At 35.8% G+C, this 22,881-nt stretch overlaps 1 protein-coding gene and 1 pseudogene across 4 annotated transcripts in view; one reads left to right on the top strand and one right to left on the bottom strand.

Annotated features, from left to right (window-relative positions):
• Nucleotides 1-22,881, top strand: part of TXNDC16 (thioredoxin domain containing 16) — a 126,379-nt gene that overhangs the window by 60,378 nt on the left and 43,120 nt on the right. For 3 of the 4 annotated variants that reach the window (XM_034992464.1, XM_034992465.1, XM_034992467.1), the window contains exons 9-14: nucleotides 1,073-1,223; nucleotides 12,262-12,455; nucleotides 12,888-12,948; nucleotides 18,129-18,252; nucleotides 21,879-22,022; nucleotides 22,525-22,584. In XM_034992464.1, the coding sequence (XP_034848355.1) occupies nucleotides 1,073-1,223; nucleotides 12,262-12,455; nucleotides 12,888-12,948; nucleotides 18,129-18,252; nucleotides 21,879-22,022; nucleotides 22,525-22,584 (734 nt within the window). The remainder of the gene's footprint in view (nucleotides 1-1,072; nucleotides 1,224-12,261; nucleotides 12,456-12,887; nucleotides 12,949-18,128; nucleotides 18,253-21,878; nucleotides 22,023-22,524; nucleotides 22,585-22,881) is intronic. The other variant, XM_034992466.1, reaches the window with a different exon arrangement.
• On the bottom strand, nucleotides 7,184-7,349 carry LOC118002774 (annotated as a pseudogene).

Genomic DNA, 22,881 nt, shown 5'->3' on the forward strand with positions numbered 1-22,881 from the left:
TATAGTTCCTTTGTCGGAAGTACCCATTTGTCTTCTTCGGGAAGTCCTTCTTTCCTTTACTGTTTTTAATCTCTGTGATCTTCTTTTCCCTTTCCTTCTTTCTCCTTTATGACTTGAGGCAGAATGAAATATTTCTTTTTTTCTCATAGTACTTTGCATATTATAGCACTTACAAACTACATTAAAAAAACTAAATGTGTCTCCTTTTATCTAAGCCCCTCAAAGATTTGAGTCATCTTATTCATCTTAGTCTTTTGTATTTGGTACAGGGCCTAACACAGAGTAGACTTTAAATAATCTTTGATCATTTCTTTAACCATTAAATCTATTAGAAATTAGTTTATAATTAAATTTGAAATCAGTGAACCTCAGATCTCAGTTTAAGCGTGTATCCAGAATTAAAATAACATTTTAAAAATAAAAATTTGCAGTATTTTGCCAAACCCTGCTAATGCCATATGGAGATTTTTAAAATGCTATTTTAATTTTGGCAAGCCTTACTTACCCACTATAAGTTTATCTTTGAATTCTCATGTTGAAGGGATGCCAGAACTCAAATTATAAGCCATATTTGCTGAGTTTTGTAATATTTCAGATACAAACTCACAAACTCCCACAAACTGTCACATGGTTTCTATCTTAAGGCATGTTTTGGCTGAAGTTTATTCAAAACAGATTTGAGTTTAAATTAAACCTAGAAAATTTGTGTTACAAGGCTTTATTTAGAATAGCTCTAGAAAAGCAACTATATTCGAAGATAATCTCCTTGTCCTCAAGGTGACAGCCTTTTATTTAAAAAAAAAAAAAAATTGTGTGGACCTGTCCATAACCTAATTTAGAAGCTACCATATCAAGAAGTTTAGGGAAAAAATTGCTTATACAACTCTAAAACTGTTTGTTTCTTCTTTTGCTTAGGTCCATTTTATTTTGTTTTACTGTTTTAGATTTTTACTACAACAGTAATTCAAAAGCATGAGACTTAAAGATATTTGGAACTATGTCTTTCTGGATGGTAGAAAGATAACACATTGAACTTCTTCAAGTGAATCTGTCCCTAATTTTTAATTTGTAGCACTGAGGATATCGAAAATGCACATCTCTACTTTTTTCATTGTAAACAAGTCTTGGATTTGACTGAGCAATGTAGAAGAACACTGATGGAACCACCACTGACTACACTGAATATTCATCGATTTATTAAGACAATGGAAGCACCTCTGCTGGTATGTTTCTTATTTTATTTTATTATTTTTTAAAGATTTTATTTGTTTGCTTTGAGAGAGAGAGAGAGGGAGCATGCATAAGCAGGGGGAGGGGCAGAGGCACAGGGAGAGAATCGCAACCAGACTCCACGCTAAGCCCGGAGCTCAGTGCTAGGCTTGATCCCATGACCCTGAGATCACGACCTGAGCCGAAACCAAGAGTTGGAGGCTCAACCGACTGAGCCACCCAGGAGCCCTGTATGTTTCTTATTTTAATATATTAGGGAATTCATACATAAAATTTATTAGGTTTTAACTCGCAGATACGCATTTTAGTTAGATGAACTCTTTTTCCCTTTTTTTTAATTTTAAAGATTTTATTTATTTGACAGAGAGAGACATAGCGAGAGAGGGAACACAAATGGGGAGTGGGAGAGGGAGAATCAGGCTTCCTGCCAAGCAGGGAGCCCGATGAGGGGCTCAATCCCAGGACCCTGGGATCACGACCTGAGCCGAAGGCAGACGCTTAACGACTGAGCCACCCAGGTGCCCCTCTTTTTCCCTTTTTTTGGACATAATTCTTTCACTGAGGGGATTTAGGAGTAGTTACTTATTAAAGGTAGAATAGAAGATACACTATTCATGAAATGACATTTTAATGCCTGGAAATATTGTATTGAAATCCGAATATAGCCTTGTGTAAGTGGAAGTAGTTTTAATGAACTGCAGCCACTCCAAGATCACAAAGACCACATCATGGTTAAGGAAAGACCTCTTTTGTGAATGTTTTGATGACCACTTTAAAAGTTGGTACACAGTGAGACTGTAGTGTTTCTGTGCCCCACTTCCCTTAGCACTAGCCTGGAAGGATTTTATAGAGACTTAATTGAGGTGATCGGCAGACCTTTCTCTCTGGAAGTTTGCAGATTGTCTTGAGCATGTGTAAAACCTTCAGTAGGCCTTCTCACTCCGTATATCCTTTTTAAATAAAAATGGTGCATGTGTATTACAAATGATCCAAACGGTGCTGCAAAGCATAAAGGAAAAAAGCTTTTTTAAAGCCATCTAATCCTGTCACTCAGAAATGAACTGTTAGGTGACCATCACACCAGTCATGTCTGTGCCCACATGGACACATACAGTGTCTGTGGGTGTGTGGATTAATGGGCACATACTATTACATGTGCTGCTTTATAGTAAGAAATTTATACTCTTATTTGAATTTAGCAGAGGAAAAAGAAACTGATGTGAAGTGAGGGGTTATGGAAGTTTTGATATGTCACTTGTTCATTTGAGGGCTCTTTAGGAAATATTGTTTTAATATTTCTTGAGTTCTTTATTTTGAGTCAGTTTTTGTTTAGTCTGATCTTGCCTTCAAATATTTTTTTTAAAAAGCAGTTTATAAGTCTTTTTCCTTTCCTTTCACATGGCAGAGGGGAGAATTCTCTGCTGGGGAGAATACCCCCTGAATTTGTTTGATCTCCCATTTCAGCATAGAGCCCCGAGAGAGAGAGAGAGAGAGAGAGAGAGACCAGCTCACCGTTCGGTTCTTCACCAGCCTCTGTTCTCTCCAGACTCATTTCCTTTTCCCCCAGTACCAAAATATTATTAAGAATTCTCGGGATTTTGGGGCACCTGGGTGGCTCAGTCGGTTAAGTGTCCGACTCTTGATTTTGGCTGGGGTCATGATCTCAGGGTTGTGGGACTGAGCTCTGGGTTTGGCTCGTGTTGAGCATGGAGCTTGCTTGGGATTCTCTCTCCCTCTTCCTCTTCCCCTCTTCCATACTGCCCTGCTTATGGGCACTCTCTCTCTCAAAAAAAAAAAAAAGAAAAGAAAAGAATTGTCAGGATTTTGTCTACTCACCAGTACTGCTTTTGCCATTGGGGGCAGGACTAGAACTCACCCCAAGCTTTACTAAAAATCTTCAGTACCTTTTTTGGCTACTACATTCTGGCTTTAAGTCGTGTCCCTTTCCTAAAGTTTCTGCTCATTACTTTTGTTTGGCTGTGTTTTAAAACTATTGTTTGTTTTTTTAAGATAGATAATGAGGAGGGCAATTCTCCGATATTACTTCATTTTACTATGCATACTTACCAGGAATTATGTAATATTAGTTTTAAAAAACAAAAACTGAAGATTTCATAATGGCTTGGTATTCAATTAAGTGTGGCTTCCCTTGAAAGCGGTGTATCATGTACACCATTTATATTGTACCTATATCAGTGCCAGCCCCTGAAACCTACATTTCAGAAACAACAAGGTGAATGGTACTCCTGGAACTGTGCACTGCAGGTGACCCTGCTCTAAGCCAGTGTTCACCCAAAAGGAATATTAATTTGGCAATCCAAGTCCCTGCTACGTTGGAGTTTGTTTTAATACTTTCACAAAATGATACATCAGCATATTATCACCTAAGCACCTTATTTTCCTTAGACAACTAGGGAACTGGGAAGTAGGATTCAGGCAGAGGTTCCAGAAGCCTGGCTAGACATGGGGAGAGTAGCATGGAGCCAAGAAAGATCTGAAAAGCAGAACTGAAGATCAGTGCCAGCTTGGAGAGCTAGGCTGAGAATCTAAACCTTGGTGTCAGCCTAGAAAGGCCTGGCAGTCCAACAACACAGGTTAGTGGATTTATCCATATCAGAACAGAGCAAATAAATGCAAAGTACAGAAAAGGGAGACAAGCCTTGATGAAAAGTTCCCAGAGACTCTTGGTGAGATGGCTAGGGCTTAACCTTGGCAGGAATGGGAAGATGATAAAGGGTTCTGAGCTAGTTTGGTCACTTTTACATTTTGGTACTTTAAACATTTGGCTGCATCAGTATTTGAGGTTGTTTTTGTTTTTGGAGAATATACTGGAGGTTAAAGAGCGAAGTAAGGCCAAACATCATGATACAAAACACCTCTTAGAACAAGATTTGATGTACCTGGCTTATGCCTTTTGATGGTATAGTAAGCTAGAAGGGGATAGAGAGGTCCTGAAAGTTAGTACCTAAATTTAATTACTTACAAGTTCTTACCTACAAGACTTAGTCGTAGTTTACTTTGGGTTAATGTTTCTTACTCTGTTCTTATTTTCTCACAGCCCCACTGATGCTTATCTTCCCCTCTCACATGGCTCTTAACCATTCCTTTATTGTCTTCACATCTATCTATATACAGGCCTTTGGGGTTCAATCATAGTTGGGTTTTGTATGGTTAGTAAGGCGCCTTGTAAACTAGCCTAGGCTCATGGGTTCAGAATCTGAAAGAATTTGTGTGTTTTCATTATCTGTAAACATTAATAAAAATATAAACTGGGATTTAGACTTTTTTGTAAACTTTTTATGTGCCTGATCATTGCAATTTTATGCATTATACTTCACTTCTAAGCATATGAAAATAGGTGCAGATTGGGATTGTGTGTGTGTGTGTGTGTGTGTGTGTGTGTGTGTGTGTGTGAGAAGTAGGGTGCTTGGACACTTAATTATTGTAGATATATAACACAACTATGTCTTATTATTAGGTTGGGGGCATGTCATTTTAATCCTTACAAACTGAAAATAAATCTTGAGTATAGAATTTTATTTTGTTTTTAAAAATTTTTTTTTAAAAAGATTTTATTTATTTATTTGACAGAGAGAGACACAGTGAGAGAGGGAATACAAGCAGGGGGAGTGGGAGAGGGAGAAGCAGGCTTCCCGCCAAGCAGGGAGCCTGATGCGGGGCTCGATCCCAGGACCCTGGGATCATGACCTGAGCCGAAGGCAGACACTTAATGACTGAGCCACCCAGGCGCCCTGAGCATAGAATTTTAAGTGGGTTTCAGTCCTCAATTGATTAAGTGACATTCTGGCAAGTATGGAGTTACTCTAGATGCATTCTTAAGGTTTCCAACAATGAAAACAGATGGGAAGATCATTTGGTTATTGTCCTGTTGGCTAATACCAAGGACATTTTGGATGCTGATGGTTTTCCCTGTATTGGACTCAGTTTATTCTAGTAGTTAGAAAGTTTTATCTGAATACGAAGAAGACTCTTCAAGTGCAAATATCTGATAAAATGTTTAAAAATAGATAAATATGTAATATAATTTATCTGAAAAATTTCATTTTTTGTTTGTACATGAGGATAGCTCTCTGTCTCAGATTCAAAACAGTTGAATTAAACCTGCTCCTTTCTATAAGTAATTAGAAGGATGCTATTATATTCATTTAGCTTCTATTATTCCTTGAAGAGTCATGTGGCAGTGTACAATATTATATAGAAGGGTGTTGGCTCCTTACATTATTGCCTCATTTCCTTTTTTTTATTGTGGCAAAAAATACATAACAAATCTACCCTCATAATTTGTAAGTGTATAATACAAGTATTTTTAACTCTACGCACCTTGTTGTACAACAGATCTCTAAAACTTTTTCATCTCGAATGACTGAAACGCTATACCTATTGAGAAACAGTTCCCCATGTCCCTGTCTCTCCAGCCCTGGCAATCATTCTACTTTCTGTTTCTATGAATTTGATTATTTTAGAGACCTCTTATAAGTGGTCTAAAATAATAAAAAGTATTTGTCTTTTGTAATTGGCTTATTTCACTTAACCTTATGTCCTCAAGGTTCATCCATGTTGTTGTATTTGTCAGGATTACCTTCTTTTTTTTTTTATGTTGTAAATACTGGCATTTTAAAAAAAATATTTAAATTCTAGTTAACATACAGTGTAATATTAGTTTCAGGTGTATAATACAGTGATTCAGCACTTCCATGTATCACCCCGTGCTCATCACAAGTGCACTCTTTAATTCCCATCACCTATTTCACCCATCCCCCCACCAACCTCCCTTCTGGAGGATTACCTTCAAGACCACATAATATTCCATTATATATATACATATATGTGTGTGTGTATAACATTTTATTTATCCATTCATCCAATAATGAGTATTTAGGCTGCTTCCGTATCTTGGGCATTGTGAATAATGCTATAATGAATGTGGGTTTGCAAGTATCTCTTTGAGATCCTGTTTTTAATTCTTTTGGATAATGAACTTGCTGGATCATATGGTAGTTCTGTTTTTAATTTTTTGAGGAACCTTCATACTGTTTTCTATAGTGGCTACATCATTTTATATGCCTTCTAGCAGTGTGCAGAAGTTTTTAATCTCTCCACATCCTTGTCAATACTTGTTATTTGTGTCATTATTTTTGTTTTGATATTAGCCATCCTAATGATTTTGATAATGCCATAGTGTTTTTGCCTTGCATATCCCTAATGATCAGTTAAGTTTTTCATAAGCTTGTTGCCCATTTGTCTATCTTCTTTGGAGAAATGTCTATTCAAATGTCTATTCTTTGGAGAAATGTCTACTTGCCCTTTTTTAGTTTGTTATTTTGTTGTTAAGTTGTAGGAATTGTTTATTCTGGATATTAACCCCTTATCTGACACATGGTTTGCAGTATTTTTTCCCATTGTGTAGGTTGCCTTTTTACTATTGTTGATTGTTTCTTCCCACAGTGCAGACATGTGTAAGTTTGATGTAGTTCCATTTGTCTTTTTGGCTTTTGTTGTCTGTGCCTGTGGTGTCATTTCCAAGAAATCATTTACATTCCATTGTCATGAAGGTTTTCCCCTATGTTTTCTTCTAGGAGTTTTATGGTTTCATTTAGGTCAGTAGTCCATTTTGAGTTATTTTGTATTTGGTGTAAGATGAAAATTCATCTTGATTCTTTTGCATGCGAATATCTAGTTTTCCCAGCACCATTTGTTGAAGACTCTCTGTTACCCATTGTGTAGCCTTGGTGCCCTTGTCAAAGATATTTGACCACATATGCGAGAGCTTATTTCTGGGTTCTCTGTTCTCTTCTCTTAGTCTGTGTCTGTCTTTATGCCGGTACTGCATGTTTTGATTGCTGTATGTTTTGAAATCTGGAGTTGTGAGACCTCCAGCTTTATTCTTCCTCATGTTGATTTGGCTATTTGGTGTCCCTTGAGATTTCGTATGAATTTTAGGATTTTTTTTTTTTCTATTTCTGCAAAAGTGCCATTGGAATTTTGCTAGGGATTGCATTGAATTTGTAGATGGCTTTGGGTAGTATGGACATTTTAATTAGCAATAATCGCGCCTCGGATAAACCTCATTGGCTACGATACTGCCACTGCGCAAAGCTAGTATGGATATTTTAACAATATTAAGTCTAATCCAAGAACATGAATGGATGTCTTCACATTTATTTGTGTCTTCTTTAATTTCTTTCAGCAATGTTTTGTAGCACTCAATGTATAAGTCTTCTTTCTTGGTTAAGCTTATTCCTAAATATTTTATTCTTTTTGATGCTATTATAAATGGGATTATTTTCTTAGTTTCCTTTTAGGAGAGTTCCTTGTTAGTGCATAAAAACACAACTGACTTTTCAGTGTTGATTTTATATCCTGCAACGTTGTTGAATTCATTCATTATTCCGACTATTTTTTGTGGAATCTTTAGGGTTTTCTACATACAAGATCATGTCATCTGTGAACAGAGATAATTTTGGCTTTTTCTTTTCCAATTTGTATGCTTTTTATTTGTTTATTTTTTGCTTAGTTGCTCTGGCTACAGCTTCCAGTACTGTGTTGAATAGAAGTGGCAATAGTGGGCATCCTTGCTTTGTTCCTGATCTTAGAGGAAAAGCTTTCAATTTTTCACTATTGAGTATGATGTTAGTTGTGGCCTTTTCATGTATGACATTTATTATGTTGAGGTAACTTTTATCCTATTCTTAGTCTGTTGAATGTTTTTATTGTGAAAGTGTATTGAATTTTGTCAAATACTTTTTCTTCATCAGTTGAGAGGATGATGTGATTTTTGTCCTCTATATTGATTGATTTTGAACCATCCTTGCATCCTAGGGATAAATTATACTTGGTCATGGGTTTAATTTTTTCTAATGTCCTGCTGAATTCAGTTTAAAAGTACTTTGTTGAGGATATTTGCATCAGTATTCATCAGGGATATTGGTCTGTAGTTTTTTGTAATATCTTTGTCTGGCTTTGGTATCAGAGTAATGTTGGCTTCATACAATGAGTTTGGGAGTGTTCCCTACTCATCATTTTTTGGGAACAGTTTGAGAAGGATTAGCATCAATTCTTTTTTAAATGTTTGATAGAATTCTCCAGTGATGCTATGTGGGCCTGGGTTTTTCTTTGTTGGGAGGTTTTTGATTACTGATTCAATCTCCTTATTATGTATCTATTTACATTTTCTATTTCTACATGATTCAATCTTGGGAGGTTGTATGTGTCTGGGAATTTATCCTGTCTTCTAGTTTATCTAATTTATAAGTGTACAATGGTTAATAGCAGTCTGTTATAATTCTTTTTTCCTTGATATCCTTTTTTGAAAATTAATTTCTAAGTTAATAATAATTTGTGAATTTTAGAAAAATATTGGTGGGGCACCTGGGTGGCTCAGCTGGTTGGGCATCTGACTCTTGATTTTGGTTCAGGTCATGATCTCAGGGTCATGAGATTGAGCCCCACGTTGGGCTCTGCACTCAGCTTGGAGTCTGCTTGTCTCTCCTCTGTACCTCCCCCTGCTCTCTCTCTCTCAAATAAATAAATAAAATCTTAAAAAATAAAAATAAAAATATTGGTAATCCCCCGCAATGCAAGAGTGTTTTTGTCACTTTTGTATATTCTATCAGTTTATATATATAATCTATATTTTACATAAAATATATAAAAGTATTTTTTTAAATTTAATTTAATTTTATTTTTGTGCCTATCCAGTGGAGTCTATGTCCCCTCTCCCTGAAGCTGATTGGGCCTCTGTGACTGCCTTGACCAGTAGAATAGGGCTGAAGTGATGATGTGTGACTTTTGAGGTCTGTCACAAGATGCCTTGCACTTCTCCTTTGTTCTTTTTCGTTGCTCATTCTTGAAACTTGGGTACCTTGGTGTCAGACTAAATCTGACACCAAGGAGAAGCTTGGTGAAGAATTGAGGCCCCTAGCCCACAGCCCTGGCTGAGCTCATATAGTCAGCATCAGCTTACAAGCCAGTGAATGAGCCATCTTTATTTTATTTTATTTTTTTAAAGATTTTATTTATTTGTCAGAGAGAGTGCGCGAGCACAGAAGCAGGGGGAGCGACAGGCAGAGGGAGAAGCATGCTCCCTGTGGAGCAAGGAGCCTGATGCAGGACTTGATCCCAGGCCCTGGGATCATGACCTGAGCCGAAGGCAGATGCCTAACCAACTGAGCCACCCAGGCGTCCCGAATGAGCCATCTTTAAAGCAGAGCTTCTGCCTCCTGTCCAGAGGCCCTCCTAATGCTAAGTGGATCAGAGATGAACTTGCAGATATACAAACAAAATGAGTGATTCTTGTTATTTTAAGCCATCAGGTTTTGGAGTACTTTGCTACACACACAATGATAGATGCTTAGAAAACACCCTTCAAGTGGTCTCATCTGTTTCTATGGCATTAACTACACTGATTCTCAGATCTGAACTTTCAGGTCAAATTTTTCTTTGGACTTCCTAACCCATATATCTAACTACTAATTAGATGTATTTCTTGTATCTCTAACTACTAATTAGGTGTATCTCTCCTTAAGCTCAATATGTCCAACATCAGTGTGTTGTCCTTCTCCACCATCTGTTCTTTTTCCATTATCTTGGTTAATTTACTATCCAGTCATTCATAGCAGAAACCTGGGAAATCATTCTCAATTCCTGCATCTCCCCGCATCTAATTTTACATCTTAAATATCTTTTGAATTCTTCGTTCTAACAGCCGATGCCTTAATCGAGGTTTTCACCATCTTTCATGTTCTATTTTAGTAATAGTAACTGATCTGGTCTCTATCCCCCCCCCCCTTTTTTTTCACTCCCTTGAAATTCATACTTGCCATTGCTGGCAGAATAATATTTTTAAACACACATAATATTTCTTACAATTTCTAAATGGTTTCAATTCATTTACAGAAGAAAGCCCCACTTTCTTAGGAGAAATAAAAGTTTTTAATGATTTGGTTCCTTGCCAGATCTCCATCCTTATTGCTTATTCCTCGTTTTCACTTTTTAATGCTGAATTACTGATTGTTCTCCCAATACACAAAGAAGAAACCAGGTCTTTCTGTTCCTTCAGGCTGTTCTACCCATTCAAGCTTTGGTATAATTCAGTTTGATGTGGTTGTAGGACTGAGGCCTCCATTTTCTTGCTGCTCATTGGCTGGTGTTGCTCTTAGCTCGTACAGGCTATTCTCAGGTCCTAGCCATATGGCCTTCTCCAAAAATTGCAGCTTCCTCCTTCAGAGCCAGCAGGACAATCTCACTGCGTTGTGCTGACAGACTTCTATAACGTAACCTAATCAAGGGAATGGCTCTCCTAGGGATTGGTATTATACAAGATTTGTGCACCAGAAATCTTGGGGACCATTTTGGAATTCGGTCTACCATGGGTAAATATCAATTTTTCTCTAGAAGCTTTGAGGATTAACAAAAATTCTCAATAATTGCAAAGCTTGCAAGAAAGCATCTTCCTGTGTATCTACTTTTATCCACTATTTGGTTACTCAGTGGCTCTTTCGGTCTGGCAATTCATGTTCCTTCAGTCATGAGAAACTTCTGTGTTTATTTCAGTGATGATTCTTCCTTCTATTTTCTCCCTTCTCTCTTTCTGGGACTCCTAGTTGGACACTGGACCTCTTGAACCTGTCCTTCACCTTTATTACATTTTCTCCTATTTTCTATCTTTTGCTGTATGTACTTTCTGGCAGATGTGTTCAATTTTAATTTTTATTTCTTTATGGATGCAGTATCTTCCCATCACCTGGAGCTTATCGGTGGTGATTTTCTGAATCTGCTTCCTGAATTGTCTTTGTTTTCTCCATGTTATCTGTTTTTCTGGTCTCTATCTTTTATGTTAGAGGCTTCCCTCAGATCCATGTTACTCCTTGGATATCTGTTTGTGATTTAGAATATGAGCCTAAAAAGCTGATTGGAAATTCTGGGACTGTAGATGAGACTTGTTAATTCTGAGCTCTATAGGGGATTGGACCTGGGCTGCTTTTTGGTGAACCCTAATGTCAGTATCCTCAGGCTTTTTCTTGGGCTTACAGTTCTCAGAAAAGGATCTTCCCTTCTTCTGCCCAGAGGACAGAAGTCTGGCTGCTTTTATTCTAGGAACTGAGTGGGTAGGGAGTTGGGGGTGTCTTAGCATTTGGTTACTTAATCCCCCCACTTTTGGCATGGTATTCACACTCTGAGATTTTTCTGAAGTCCCCCCAGATTTCTTCTGGTGTGAGGGAGGAACAGTTGCCTAAACTCATGGAGTCGGGAGGAGAATCTCAGGATCTAACTCCTCCAAAGCTTTTACCTATTCCTCCTTATTTCAGAGCCTTCCTGCCGCTGCCCTCCAGTGTTTCTCTCCTGGTTCCAGAGATACCAGGCACGGACAGGTCCTGAGCAATTTTAGGGATGCTGCAGTTAAAATTGATTGTTTCTTAGCTTTCTCTCTCATGGCTTATGGTTTTGCTTTGTTAGATTCTCCTAAGTCAGTTATTATTCTGTTCTTCAGCTTCCAAAAAAATGTTTGCCTTTTCTCTTTTCCTTTCTTCACATATGTATGTTTATCTCCTTAAAAAAAATCTTCCTGCTATAGTTTTCCTGGGATTTCTGGAGGGAATAAAATTAGATGTATATATTCAAACTGCTGTCCTAACTCAGATGTTCCTCATTGTTTTGTAATGTGTCATTAAATTCTTATACAAAAGAATTTATTCCTGTTATTCTATTTCATTTGAAATATCTCTTTATCAGTACCACACTGTTTTATTAATTGTTTTTTTAAAATTTCTTTATAATATGCTTATTCCTTGTGGTTGTAATTTCATGTTTAACTCCTTGTAAATGTGTTAGTTTTATAATGCTTAAACTATATAGGTACATTGGGAGGATTAACCTTAGGAAATAATGAGGTCATTTCTGTTAATATTGGATTTATTTCAACAGACTTGTATTTTTTTTTAACTCATGACTTTATTAATAAGAATTAGAGTTTAAATCCAAATGTTGGAACCCTATTCTCACACAGTGAAGACCTTTTGTTCTTTTTTTAAAATGAAGACTGAAGTTGCTGAAGACCCTCAACAGGTTTCAACTGTTCATCTCCAACTAGGATTACCACTGGTTTTTATTGTTAGTCAGCAAGCGACGTATGAAGCTGATAGAAGGACTGCAGAATGGGTCGCTTGGCGTCTTCTGGGGAAAGCAGGAGTTCTACTCTTGTTAAGGTATCTTAAACATTAAATATTCACTGTATTTAGCAAAACACTAGAGTTTTTCTCTTTTTAAAATATGGTAATATATTCACTTGTAAATAAACTTAGATCTCTAGTAAATTCTAGTATTAGTAAATTCTAATAAATTTACTCTGGTAAATTCTAATAGAACCAGTTGCTAAGCTAAAGTCTGTACATTAATAACTTGATGAAAATTTAGACCTTTAAACTTTGCAAAATGAAGATGGAGACTGGAACATCTAGTCTGTATTTATGTCTAAAATTTCTCAGACTTACTAAATTGTAATCTTTTTTCATAAATTGTTTTTATGTAAGAACTTATAGTTTTTAGTGTAAGAACTTAAAGTTCGCTTTTATGTTGACATCCTGGATGACTGTTCTTCAGATTAGCCATATAAAACATTTATTTCCATTTTGAAAAAGGGACTCATTGGAAGTGGACATTCCTCTGCATGCTAACGTGGTCTTCAGAAGAGCAGAAGAGGTTAGTCATTTTATGTATTGCTCTACAATGTCTGCTTATTTAAAGAAAGTTAATACATGTGGTCATAAAATAATATATGCTTATTACAGAAAAGAAATTCTGTAAATTGCCACTAGTCAGAGATTATTGCTTTTAATATTTTGGTGTTCTTTTTTTTTTTTTTTCCCCATTTGTTAGTTTGTCTCTTTTCTCATGTTCATATATATATATTTTAAAGAAAATTAGGGTCATGCTATATAGCCTACTTTTCATGTAAAATTATATTTAATTACTTGCTATTGTGCTATATGATGCCTGCCTTTGTACACTGTTTTGAATATCACTGGTTCTTTCCTTTGGCTAAACTTCTGGACGTGAAGTTTGTCAAAGGAAATGGGGGTTTTTAAGGCTGTTAGAATATATTGTCAAATTGCCCTCCAGAAACCAGCAAGGTTTGGAATTCCTTGTTGCTCATACATCTTGCCACTACTGAGCATCACCATCTTAAAAAAAAAAAACTTCTCTATCGACAAAGTTCCTGTTTTAATTTGCATATTTTTGATTACTGGTGAGGTTGAACATTTTTTAAAGGCTTATTTCCCATTTATTTGCCTTTGTAAATTTCTGTTAATGTTCTTTTTTTCTTATATTTTTCTTAAAATTTTTCTTAATTATTGAGAACTCATTAATTCTGCACATTTCAAAATATTATATAAATATGCTAAACAGTTGATTGATGTTTTTGAACTGCCAGTTTTTTTTATTATGTTAATCACCATACATTACATCATTAGTTTTTGGTGTAGTGTTCCATGATTCATTGTTTGCATATAACACCCAGTGCTCCATTCAGTACGTGCCCTCTTTAATACCCATCACTGGGCTAACCCATTCCCCCACTCGCCTCCCCTCAGTTTGTTTCTTGGAGTCCATAGTCTCTCATGGTTTGAACTGCCAGTTTTTAAAAACATTTTTTTAAATTTACCTAAGTGATCTCTGCACCCAACATGGGGCTCAAACTCATGATCCTGAGATCAAGAATTGGGTGCTCTACTGACTGAGCCAGCCAGGGGCCCCTGAACTGCCAGACAATTTAAACTTAAATTCTCTTGCCTAGGACTATGGCATGAACACTGGGTCAAAGGTCAGAAGACTTGGATTCTGTTCCTTCTCGTTCTGGAACCAGATTAATGAATTAGCTTCTCCAAGCTCAGTTTTCTCATTTGTGAACTATTCATAAAACCTTCCCTTCTAACTTACAAGAAATTTATAAGACAAAATAGGAAAATACTTTGAAAACTGTAGTATTGTTCAAATGTGTATACTATAGTATGGGGCTAGTATGCTCTGCTTTTTGGCTAGGTCATGGAAGGAGTACTTTCTGAAGCTCTTCTTTTTGTTGGTAGATCAAGATCCCTAAATAAGAAATTATAATATTTATTATTGGGAAATAGGTTTTATGGAAAAATTAAAGTTCATGATGGTTTTTGAGTTTTGATGTCTTAAATTGTTAAAATGTAACAATTTTGTATAGCATGAGGTAAGAGAGGTTATAAGATAGCTATCTCTGCAAAGAAATTTTCTGTAAAGGATAGAAGAGTCTTTTCTATGAGTCTCTGTATTGAATTCAGTGTAAATCTTTTTTTTTTTACCTTCTCATCAGGGCAATAATGTTCATCCTGGGTTTGTATAATCATTCTTTCTCTCTCCCTTTCCAGGCAAAGGGTTTGAGGGTCCTTAAAGTATAGAACTGCTTAGATAGTATTGTATGCTCATATTACTATATTACAAGCCTTGTATAGTAAGTTATAAAACATATCTTTTGGTATTGCATTAGTTCTTCAGAATTTTTTTTCCTACGGCAGTAATTAGCAATATAGTATTAAGAGTTTATGCTATAGAATCTTACTGCCTAGTTCAAATCCAGCTTTGTAACTCTGGGCAAATTACTTCTATATGTCTCTCTCTCTTTTTTTTTTTTTTCATTGTAAAGGAGGGTTAATAATAATATCTACTTTAAAGAGTTGTTGGGTCAGTATATTAAAAGAAATAATGTAAAGTGCTAAATTAGCACAGGGTCAAATACATTCATAAGTGCTCAATAAATACTATACTCATCCATTCATCCTTTCCGTAAGTATTTATTGTGTACCTGCTTTGTTTCAGGCACAGTCCTAGGCTCTGAGGATATGGCAGTGAACAAAAGCAAGTTTTTGCCCTCATGGAGCTAATATACTAGTGGCAGGAGACAAATACAAAACCAGTATAGCTAGAATGTCAGATGGTGTTAAGGACAGTGGAAAAAAAAACAGGGTAAGGTGAGAGAGTAGTTTCGGAAGATCTCACTGATTAGTAACAATAAAGTAAAGGAATATGCCTGTGGATATGTGGGGAAAGAGTGATGAGTGTGAGAGGACGCACATGCAGAAGCCCTGAGGGGAAGAATTGTTTGTGTTTTAGCATAGTAGTATGAGGAATAGTATTAATGCTTAGGATCTTTCTTAGTATCTAAGTTTTTTTTTTTTTTTTAAAGATTTTTTAATTTATTTGACAGAGAGAGACACAGCGAGAGAGGGAACACAAGCAGGGGGAGTGGGAGAGGGGGAAGCAGGCTTCCCGCTGAGCAGGGAGCCCGATGTGGGGCTCAATCCCAGGACCCTGGGATCATGACCTGAGCCAAAGGCAGACGCTTAATGACTGAGCCACCCAGGTGCCCCAGTATCTAAGTTTTTAAAAGCCCTTTTTAATTCCTTTCTTCAGAGTTTTTTTTTTTTGTATGAAATCAAACAAACTGAAAAGTAGAAAAATAGAATGAACAACTATATACTTACTACCTAGATTCAACAATTAATATTTTATCATATTTGCTTCACCTATAATTTTTTTCTAAAACATTCCAAAGAATGTTAGATATCATGGCATTTACAGATTCATAAATATCCAGCATGAATCTTTAAAAATTACTGTTCTTCTTTATACAATCACAATTTTATTATCACACTTAACAAAATTAACAGGAATTTGTTTTATCATAGCCTAATCTCATAGCCAGTTCATATTCAAATTTTTTCATCTAAAAGTATTTTCTATAGGTGTTTTTTGTGAACCAAAATTTAGTTAAGGATTACGAATTGCCTTTGGTGTGTTTCTTAAATGTCTCAATGTCTTAACACTCCCTCTTCTTCTCCCCCATGATGGTGCCTTTTAGATAAATGGGCCAGGTTTTCCATATTCTGGATTTGTCTGTTTCCTTTTGCTTTTGTCTGCCTTGCTCCTCTGTTCCCTTATGTTTTCTAAAAACTGGAAGTTAGATTGCCTAGCTCCATTAAATGTTTTGGGTAAGAATACTTCACAGTGCTGGCTTACTGGTATTTTATCTTATTCTAACGTGGATGATGTCTGGTTTTCTCACTTAATGATGCCACATTTGATTACTGAATTAATGTGGAGACAGTTAATTCTCTCCATCATAAGATACATTTCCCTTATCCAATTAGCAGATAAACTGTAGGTGGAAATGCAAATAAAACCACAAGACATACCAGTACTCACCCCCCGAATGGCTAAAAATTTAAGAAGTAACAATTCCAAGTGTTTTTAAGAAGGTAGAGTTACAAGAACTTTTGGTAGGAGTGAAAATTAGTACAATGAAAATTGGAAAAATATTTGGCAGTGCTTCCTGAAGCTGAGGCTATATATATATCATGTGAACCAGCAATTTCATTCCTAAGCACTGCCCAACAGAAATGTGTATACACGTGCACTAAAAGACAGCTGTAGTAATGTTCATAGCAGTTAGTATACTTTTATAATGGTCTGAAGCTGGAAATAACACATGTCCATGAGCAATAGAACGGATAAACACATACGTACATATATATGGTACATACTAGTACATTCATCTTTGAAAAAGGATAAACTGCTTTTAAATGTAACATGGATAAACCTCACAAATAGTGTTGATCAAAAGAAGTGGTCACAAAAAGAGTACAGGGCGTATATAGTTGTATTATATAAATTCAAAAACTGGCAAAATTTATAGATGGTGATGAAAGTCAGAATAGTGATTACCTTTGGGGGAGGGTAATGACAGGAAGCGGCAAGAAGATGGCCTCTCGGTGTGCTGGTAATGTTCTGTATCTTAACCTGTGTGGTGGTTATATAAGTGTATCAGCTCTGTAAAAATTCATCAAACTATACACTTACAATTTGTGTTCTTTCCTGTGTGGATGTTGTATTTGAATAAAAAAGTTTACTGCCACAATATCTATGTATACTTCAAACAAATTTGGTTTGACTTTAATCACTCTACCTTTTAACTCCGTTATTATTTCCATAGAAGTAAAAAGTTGCTCACTTTGAATGTAATATTAAAAAGATAAATATGTGATATCAAAGAACAAACACACAGTTATTTTATAGCTTTATTCTCATGTATAGTTACAGTCAGGAATGATTTACTGAAATAATCTAGTGGCCTAAAATTTCATGTTTTTAAGATGTGATAGTTGGGTATTAGTAAAAGAAATTATAATGGAATAATCTCCGTGGGCTAGATTTGGTATTCTTAAAATACCTGGGGGCAGATTGTAGTTTTATTTTAGTGGAATTATTGTAGGATGAGATATTATTTTGAATATTTCTGTGGAATATCAAAATAATTTTGATGGCCCTATTTGCAATTAAGTTTTTTTTTTTTTAAGATTTTATTTATTTATTTGAGAGAGAGAGAGTGAGAGACAGAGAGCATGAGAGGGAGGAGGGTCAGAGGGAGAAGCAGACTCCCCGCCGAGCAGGGAGCCCGATGCGGGACTCGATCCCAGGACTCCAGGATCATGACCTGAACCGAAGGCAGTCGCTTAACCAACTGAGCCACCCAGGCGCCCTGCAATTAAGTTTTATATTGAAGTGGGACATGCAGTTATGTGTGAAATGTTGCAGACGTCAGTATAATACCATTATGTCAAGCAAGTGAGACTTTCAGTTCTTTTTTGCCTTTTTTTTTCATTAGTACACACTATTTTATATAAAGTATGCTTTGGGTACTTTTCATAATGATTATGGAATTTCCTTTTTTTGTTTAATTTTAAAACTGAAGTTCAAAGATTTAGTTTCATTTTAATATCAAACAAGTAAAACATTTTTATTAAAATGCTTTGGTATATTTTTAGTCATGATTTTAAAAATGAATGTATTTCTAGGGAGTGCCAGTGGAATTTTTGGTCTTACATGATATTGATTTAATAATATCCCGTGTGGAAAGTAATATGCACATTGAAGAAATACAAGAAGACGGAGATGAGGACATGGGAAGTCCAGATATGGGTAATATGTTTTGTGATGCTCCTTTCCCCTCCACCCTCCATTCCTCCTCGGCACCCAGGAGGTCAGTGAAATTTCAATGAATTAACTTTCTCATAGAATGTTTTGACATTCAAGACTATGAAAATACCTGGAGAAACCTATTTTGAATGACATTTTATCAAGTTGATTTGGTGGAAAAGGTAAGGATGCTGTATTTTGTTGAATGTGATACCTTTCATGGTTACATGCCAGGATGTAGCTTTCCACATCTGTGCCTTTAACTTCTAAATCAGTTCTTTCAGCCCTCCTGGTCTACTCCATGTTTAAAAATGACCCAGGAGCCACAACAGGGTATTTTATTTTTATTTTTCCTATTAGGAAATGAAATTCTAATAAATATTGTTGGATTTGTAGTTGTAAATAAATCTGATGACAGTCTGGGAGTAAATTTCAATAACATTTAAAACCTCTTTTTAACATGTTATATTTCTTTTTATTGTACTTATTGCGTATGTTTTTGAAGTATTCTATAGTTTCAAGGCTATTCTCCTACACATTATTTACTTTGGTTGAGTTAGCTGATGTCACCTTCACTTTGTAGATCAAGAATCTGTGTTTTAGCAGGATTAAGTGATCTACCCAAAGTCAAACAAATGGCATGTGGTAGAGCCTGGACTAGAACTTAAGCATTCTGACTTGAAATCTTATGCATTATCATTATTGTTACTGACACTCCTTCATAACATTAATCCTATCCTGTAACTGCTCACTTGCTTTTCTCTCTTCTCCACTAGTCTATAATATCTCTAAAGCAGGGATTATGTCTTGTTCATTTTTGTATTGCATTTAGTATATACTTGAATGTTTTACCTAGTACTATTATGAGTGTCAAGAAGGGAGTAATTTATGTATTCTTTTTGTGAGGTCCATTCATTATTTTGATCAGAATCTATATTATAAATTTAATAAGGGCTCTGAGATTTAATGGTTACCAGTGACCAGTTTTTTGGTTTGAGTTATGTTCTAGCTCTTTTCTAATATGCAGAGGTTGGAACTGCTCATGGTTTAAGCCAGAGTTCTCTATAGCATTGTCATTACATAGACCTGTGTTCTGGTCTCTTTCTCCTGGCTCTGTTTTCTATCATGGTTCATAGATTCCCCCTTCCAGTCAAGGGAATCGCCCCTGTGTCAGCTTAGTGAGATTCCTGTTCTCAGTGGGAGTTGTTTGTTTCAAGATTTCCTTGCCACACCCCTTAATTTGCCCTGTGGTGTGGCCTTCTCTTTCTTCTCTGCCTGTCTTCTCTCCCCAGCCTAGTTCTAGGATTTCTTTTACAGCTTTCCCTTTTGTTTGTTTTGTTGTGGGTTTTTTTTTTTCTGTCTTAACTTTCTACATCTGTAATCCATATTGGCCCATAATAGTGTATGTAGTCATGTCCATATACATAATCCCCCCACCTTGTTTTGTTCCCATTTGTATAGGAAAAATACACGTATAGGAAAGAGTTTGTTACCATGTGAGAGCACAACACAAAGAAAAATGTCCTTCAAAGGAAATGGGCACAGAATGAATCAGAGTAAAATGGATTGAATTCTACAAAAGGACGATATGGAAAAAATATTACACATGTATGGCTTAAAAGAACGTGTGTATATATTGATGAATAGGTGAAAGATAGAGCTAAAGAGTGGATCAATTTAGAAGTGAGGGTAGCTTATTGAGAGAGAGAGAATAGGAAAGAGGGAAAGGAAGTGTTGGAAGAAGAGGACAAGAATGGATTGGGAAATAAAGGATTGGAAGGAAAATGAAAATATGTGAATAAGAAGGAAAAAATACAGTAAATAGGAAAATAGGCCTTTATTAATTTTGGTATTGGAGTTGTAACTTGTTAGTATCATAGAATGTGGTGTTTTAAAGTTCCTTTAAGTTAGTATAGTGCAACTCTTAGGTTTCAGATTTGAACACTGAGGCCCATAGAGTTATGTGACCCACTGGAGCCACACAGCTGAAACCTGTGGAAATGCACTGTAATTCAGATCTGGTATTTTATTTTATATATTAGAAATCATATAAAAACAATACTTTCATTTTTAAATTGTCTTCCTCCGTTCCTTTCTTTGTAATGTGTTATTATAAAGAATTACGAACTTAGCATAAAGTAGACAGGATAATAGAACAAATCTCCTGGTATCCCATTACCTGGCCCCACCCAGCTACCATCAACCCATGGCTATCCTGTTCTAGTTACTGCCCACCCCTTACTATTTTGTTGCAGATCCCAAATATGTAGTTTCATCCAAAAAGATTTCCCTGTGTTTTTCAGAAATATAAGGATTCTCCTTTTAAAATGAACATAATGAGCTCTGGGTGTTTTATGCAACTGGTGAATCACTGAATTCTACCTCTGAAACTAATAATAGAATATATGATAATTAAATTGAATTTAATAAAAAATTTAAAAAATAAAAATAAAAAATAAAATGAGCATAACTGGGGCAGTTAGTTGGGTGACTTAGTCCGTTAAGTGTCCAATTCTTGATTTTGGCTCAGGTCATGATCTCAGGGTCATGAGATCAAGCCCTATGTCGGGCTCCGTGCTGAGCATGAAACCTGTTTGGGATTCTCTCTCCTCCCCCCGGACCCAGGCTTGTGCTTGCTTGTTCGCTCTTTCTCTCTAAAAAACAAAACAACCGCCCCCCCAAAAAAAACCCAAAAAAGCAAAACCAAAAAAACTTCCCCAAACCCCCATAATTATTGCTATTATTACATCTCAAAAACTAACAGTACTCTTAAATATTATCAGTGTTTGCATTTCCATTTGCATGCTCCTTCATGCCACTGTGCCTTTGCACATGCTATTCCCTTTGCTCTGTATGCCTCCACTGCCTTCCTTCACTGCCTACCTAAGTTTCATTTTCTTTTAATATTCAGCTAGTGTGAACTCTTCTAGGAAACTTTGTCTCTCTAATCAAGTCAGATGTCCCTTCAGTGTTACCATATAATCTGTATAAACTTCCAACAGAATATTTACAAGTGCAAAAATTTTTTTTTAACCCCATACATGGATGGATGGATGGATGGATAAATGGATTGGTCCACTGGTTGGTTAGTTGGTCTAAGTTAACGATAGGTTTTTACATATTCAGAATCCACATAACTTGATGCACTTAGAATAAAATCTAAAATTCTTGGCTCATATGGCTCTTTATGATCTAGCTATTGCCTAGTCTAGAGTTTTGTCATGCCATTTACTCCTTCATCCCATCTTGTTTTAGCTAAATTTGCCTTCCTTCAGTACGTAGTATATGCTAATCTCTTTTATGTCTTAGAGCCTTCATATAGGTTTTTCTTTTTGCCTAAGACTTTTTTTTTTTTTTTTTAATTTTGGATTCTCTAGCTGGAAGGCTTTGGCTCCCCCAACCTAAATCTCCCTATTACAATCTATCATGTACCATTTTCTTTCCTTAAACTGACATAATTTATAACTATGTGTTTATTCAGTGATGAGTTTATTGTCTGACTTTTCTGTAAACAGGAGCTCCATGTGGTCAGGGACTAGTGTCCATCGCAGTGGTTGTCATACAGTGGAATTTGTATCTATATAAGTTATGTATTTATATACACATTAATGTATTTTTGAACATTTTAGATATTCAAGATGATGAAGTGGCAGAAACTGTTTACAGAGATAGGAAGAGACGGTTACCTTTGGAACTCACGGTAGAACTAACAGAAGAGACGTTTAATGCAACAGTGGTGGCTTCTGATAGCATAGTGCTTTTCTATGCTGGTTGTGAGTATGAGCCTTTAGAGGAGGGACTGTTATGTATTAGAGGATTTAAAGTTGGTGGATTTTATTTTTGCATTCTGTATATTGCATGTGGTAGAATGACATAGCTTTCGCACTGTCCCAAGTAGACTGCACATATCGAAAGACTTACTAATTTACTAATTTAGAAAAATTGTTAATTCAAGCTAATGTTTTTAATATATTAACAGTTCTTTTTTAAAAATATATTAACAGTTCTTATGAATCTATAGGACATATATTGCTTTTACCTTCAAATAATAGCCCTTCAACTATATCCTTTGCAGTCTGAGTGCAGAAAATTAGTTGCATTTAGAATCCTCTTGAATGTTTGCACAATATTGAGTACTGTATATTAAAATATTTCTTATGAAGGAATAACAATTTTGGGAAACCCTAAAAATCTATATGTTTGTTAATGTATAGGTATGGATGCTTTGGAGATATGCATATTGCAATATCTGTTGAATTTTTTATTTTAATGTAGGGCAAGCAGTATCCATGGCATTTCTGCAATCCTATATAGATTTGGCAATTAAATTGAAAGGTATGTAATATGGTATGCATGCTTATTTTCTTGATTCTAAGCTATAGCTATTTGTAAAGCTGTATCATGCTAAAGATGAAGAAAACCACAGAAAATTTCACGTTATTATATTTGTGTCTCCCAACTTTATGTTAATGAACCATGAGTTTCAGAAATGCTCAGAAGCATTCATCTTGGTTCTTTTCATGGAACTGTCTTCAGTAGAAAGTAGAGAGCCTATGTATAAAGTACTTGTGGCCAGACAGTTAATCCAGTAATCTTTTTGGCTAAATTCATTCAGCAAACATTTATTGAGTG

The sequence above is a fragment of the Mirounga leonina genome, unplaced genomic scaffold, assembly GCF_011800145.1.
Source record: "Mirounga leonina isolate KUSES-001 unplaced genomic scaffold, KU_Mleo_1.0 Mir_82, whole genome shotgun sequence".
Classification (NCBI taxonomy): Eukaryota; Metazoa; Chordata; class Mammalia; order Carnivora; family Phocidae; genus Mirounga; species Mirounga leonina.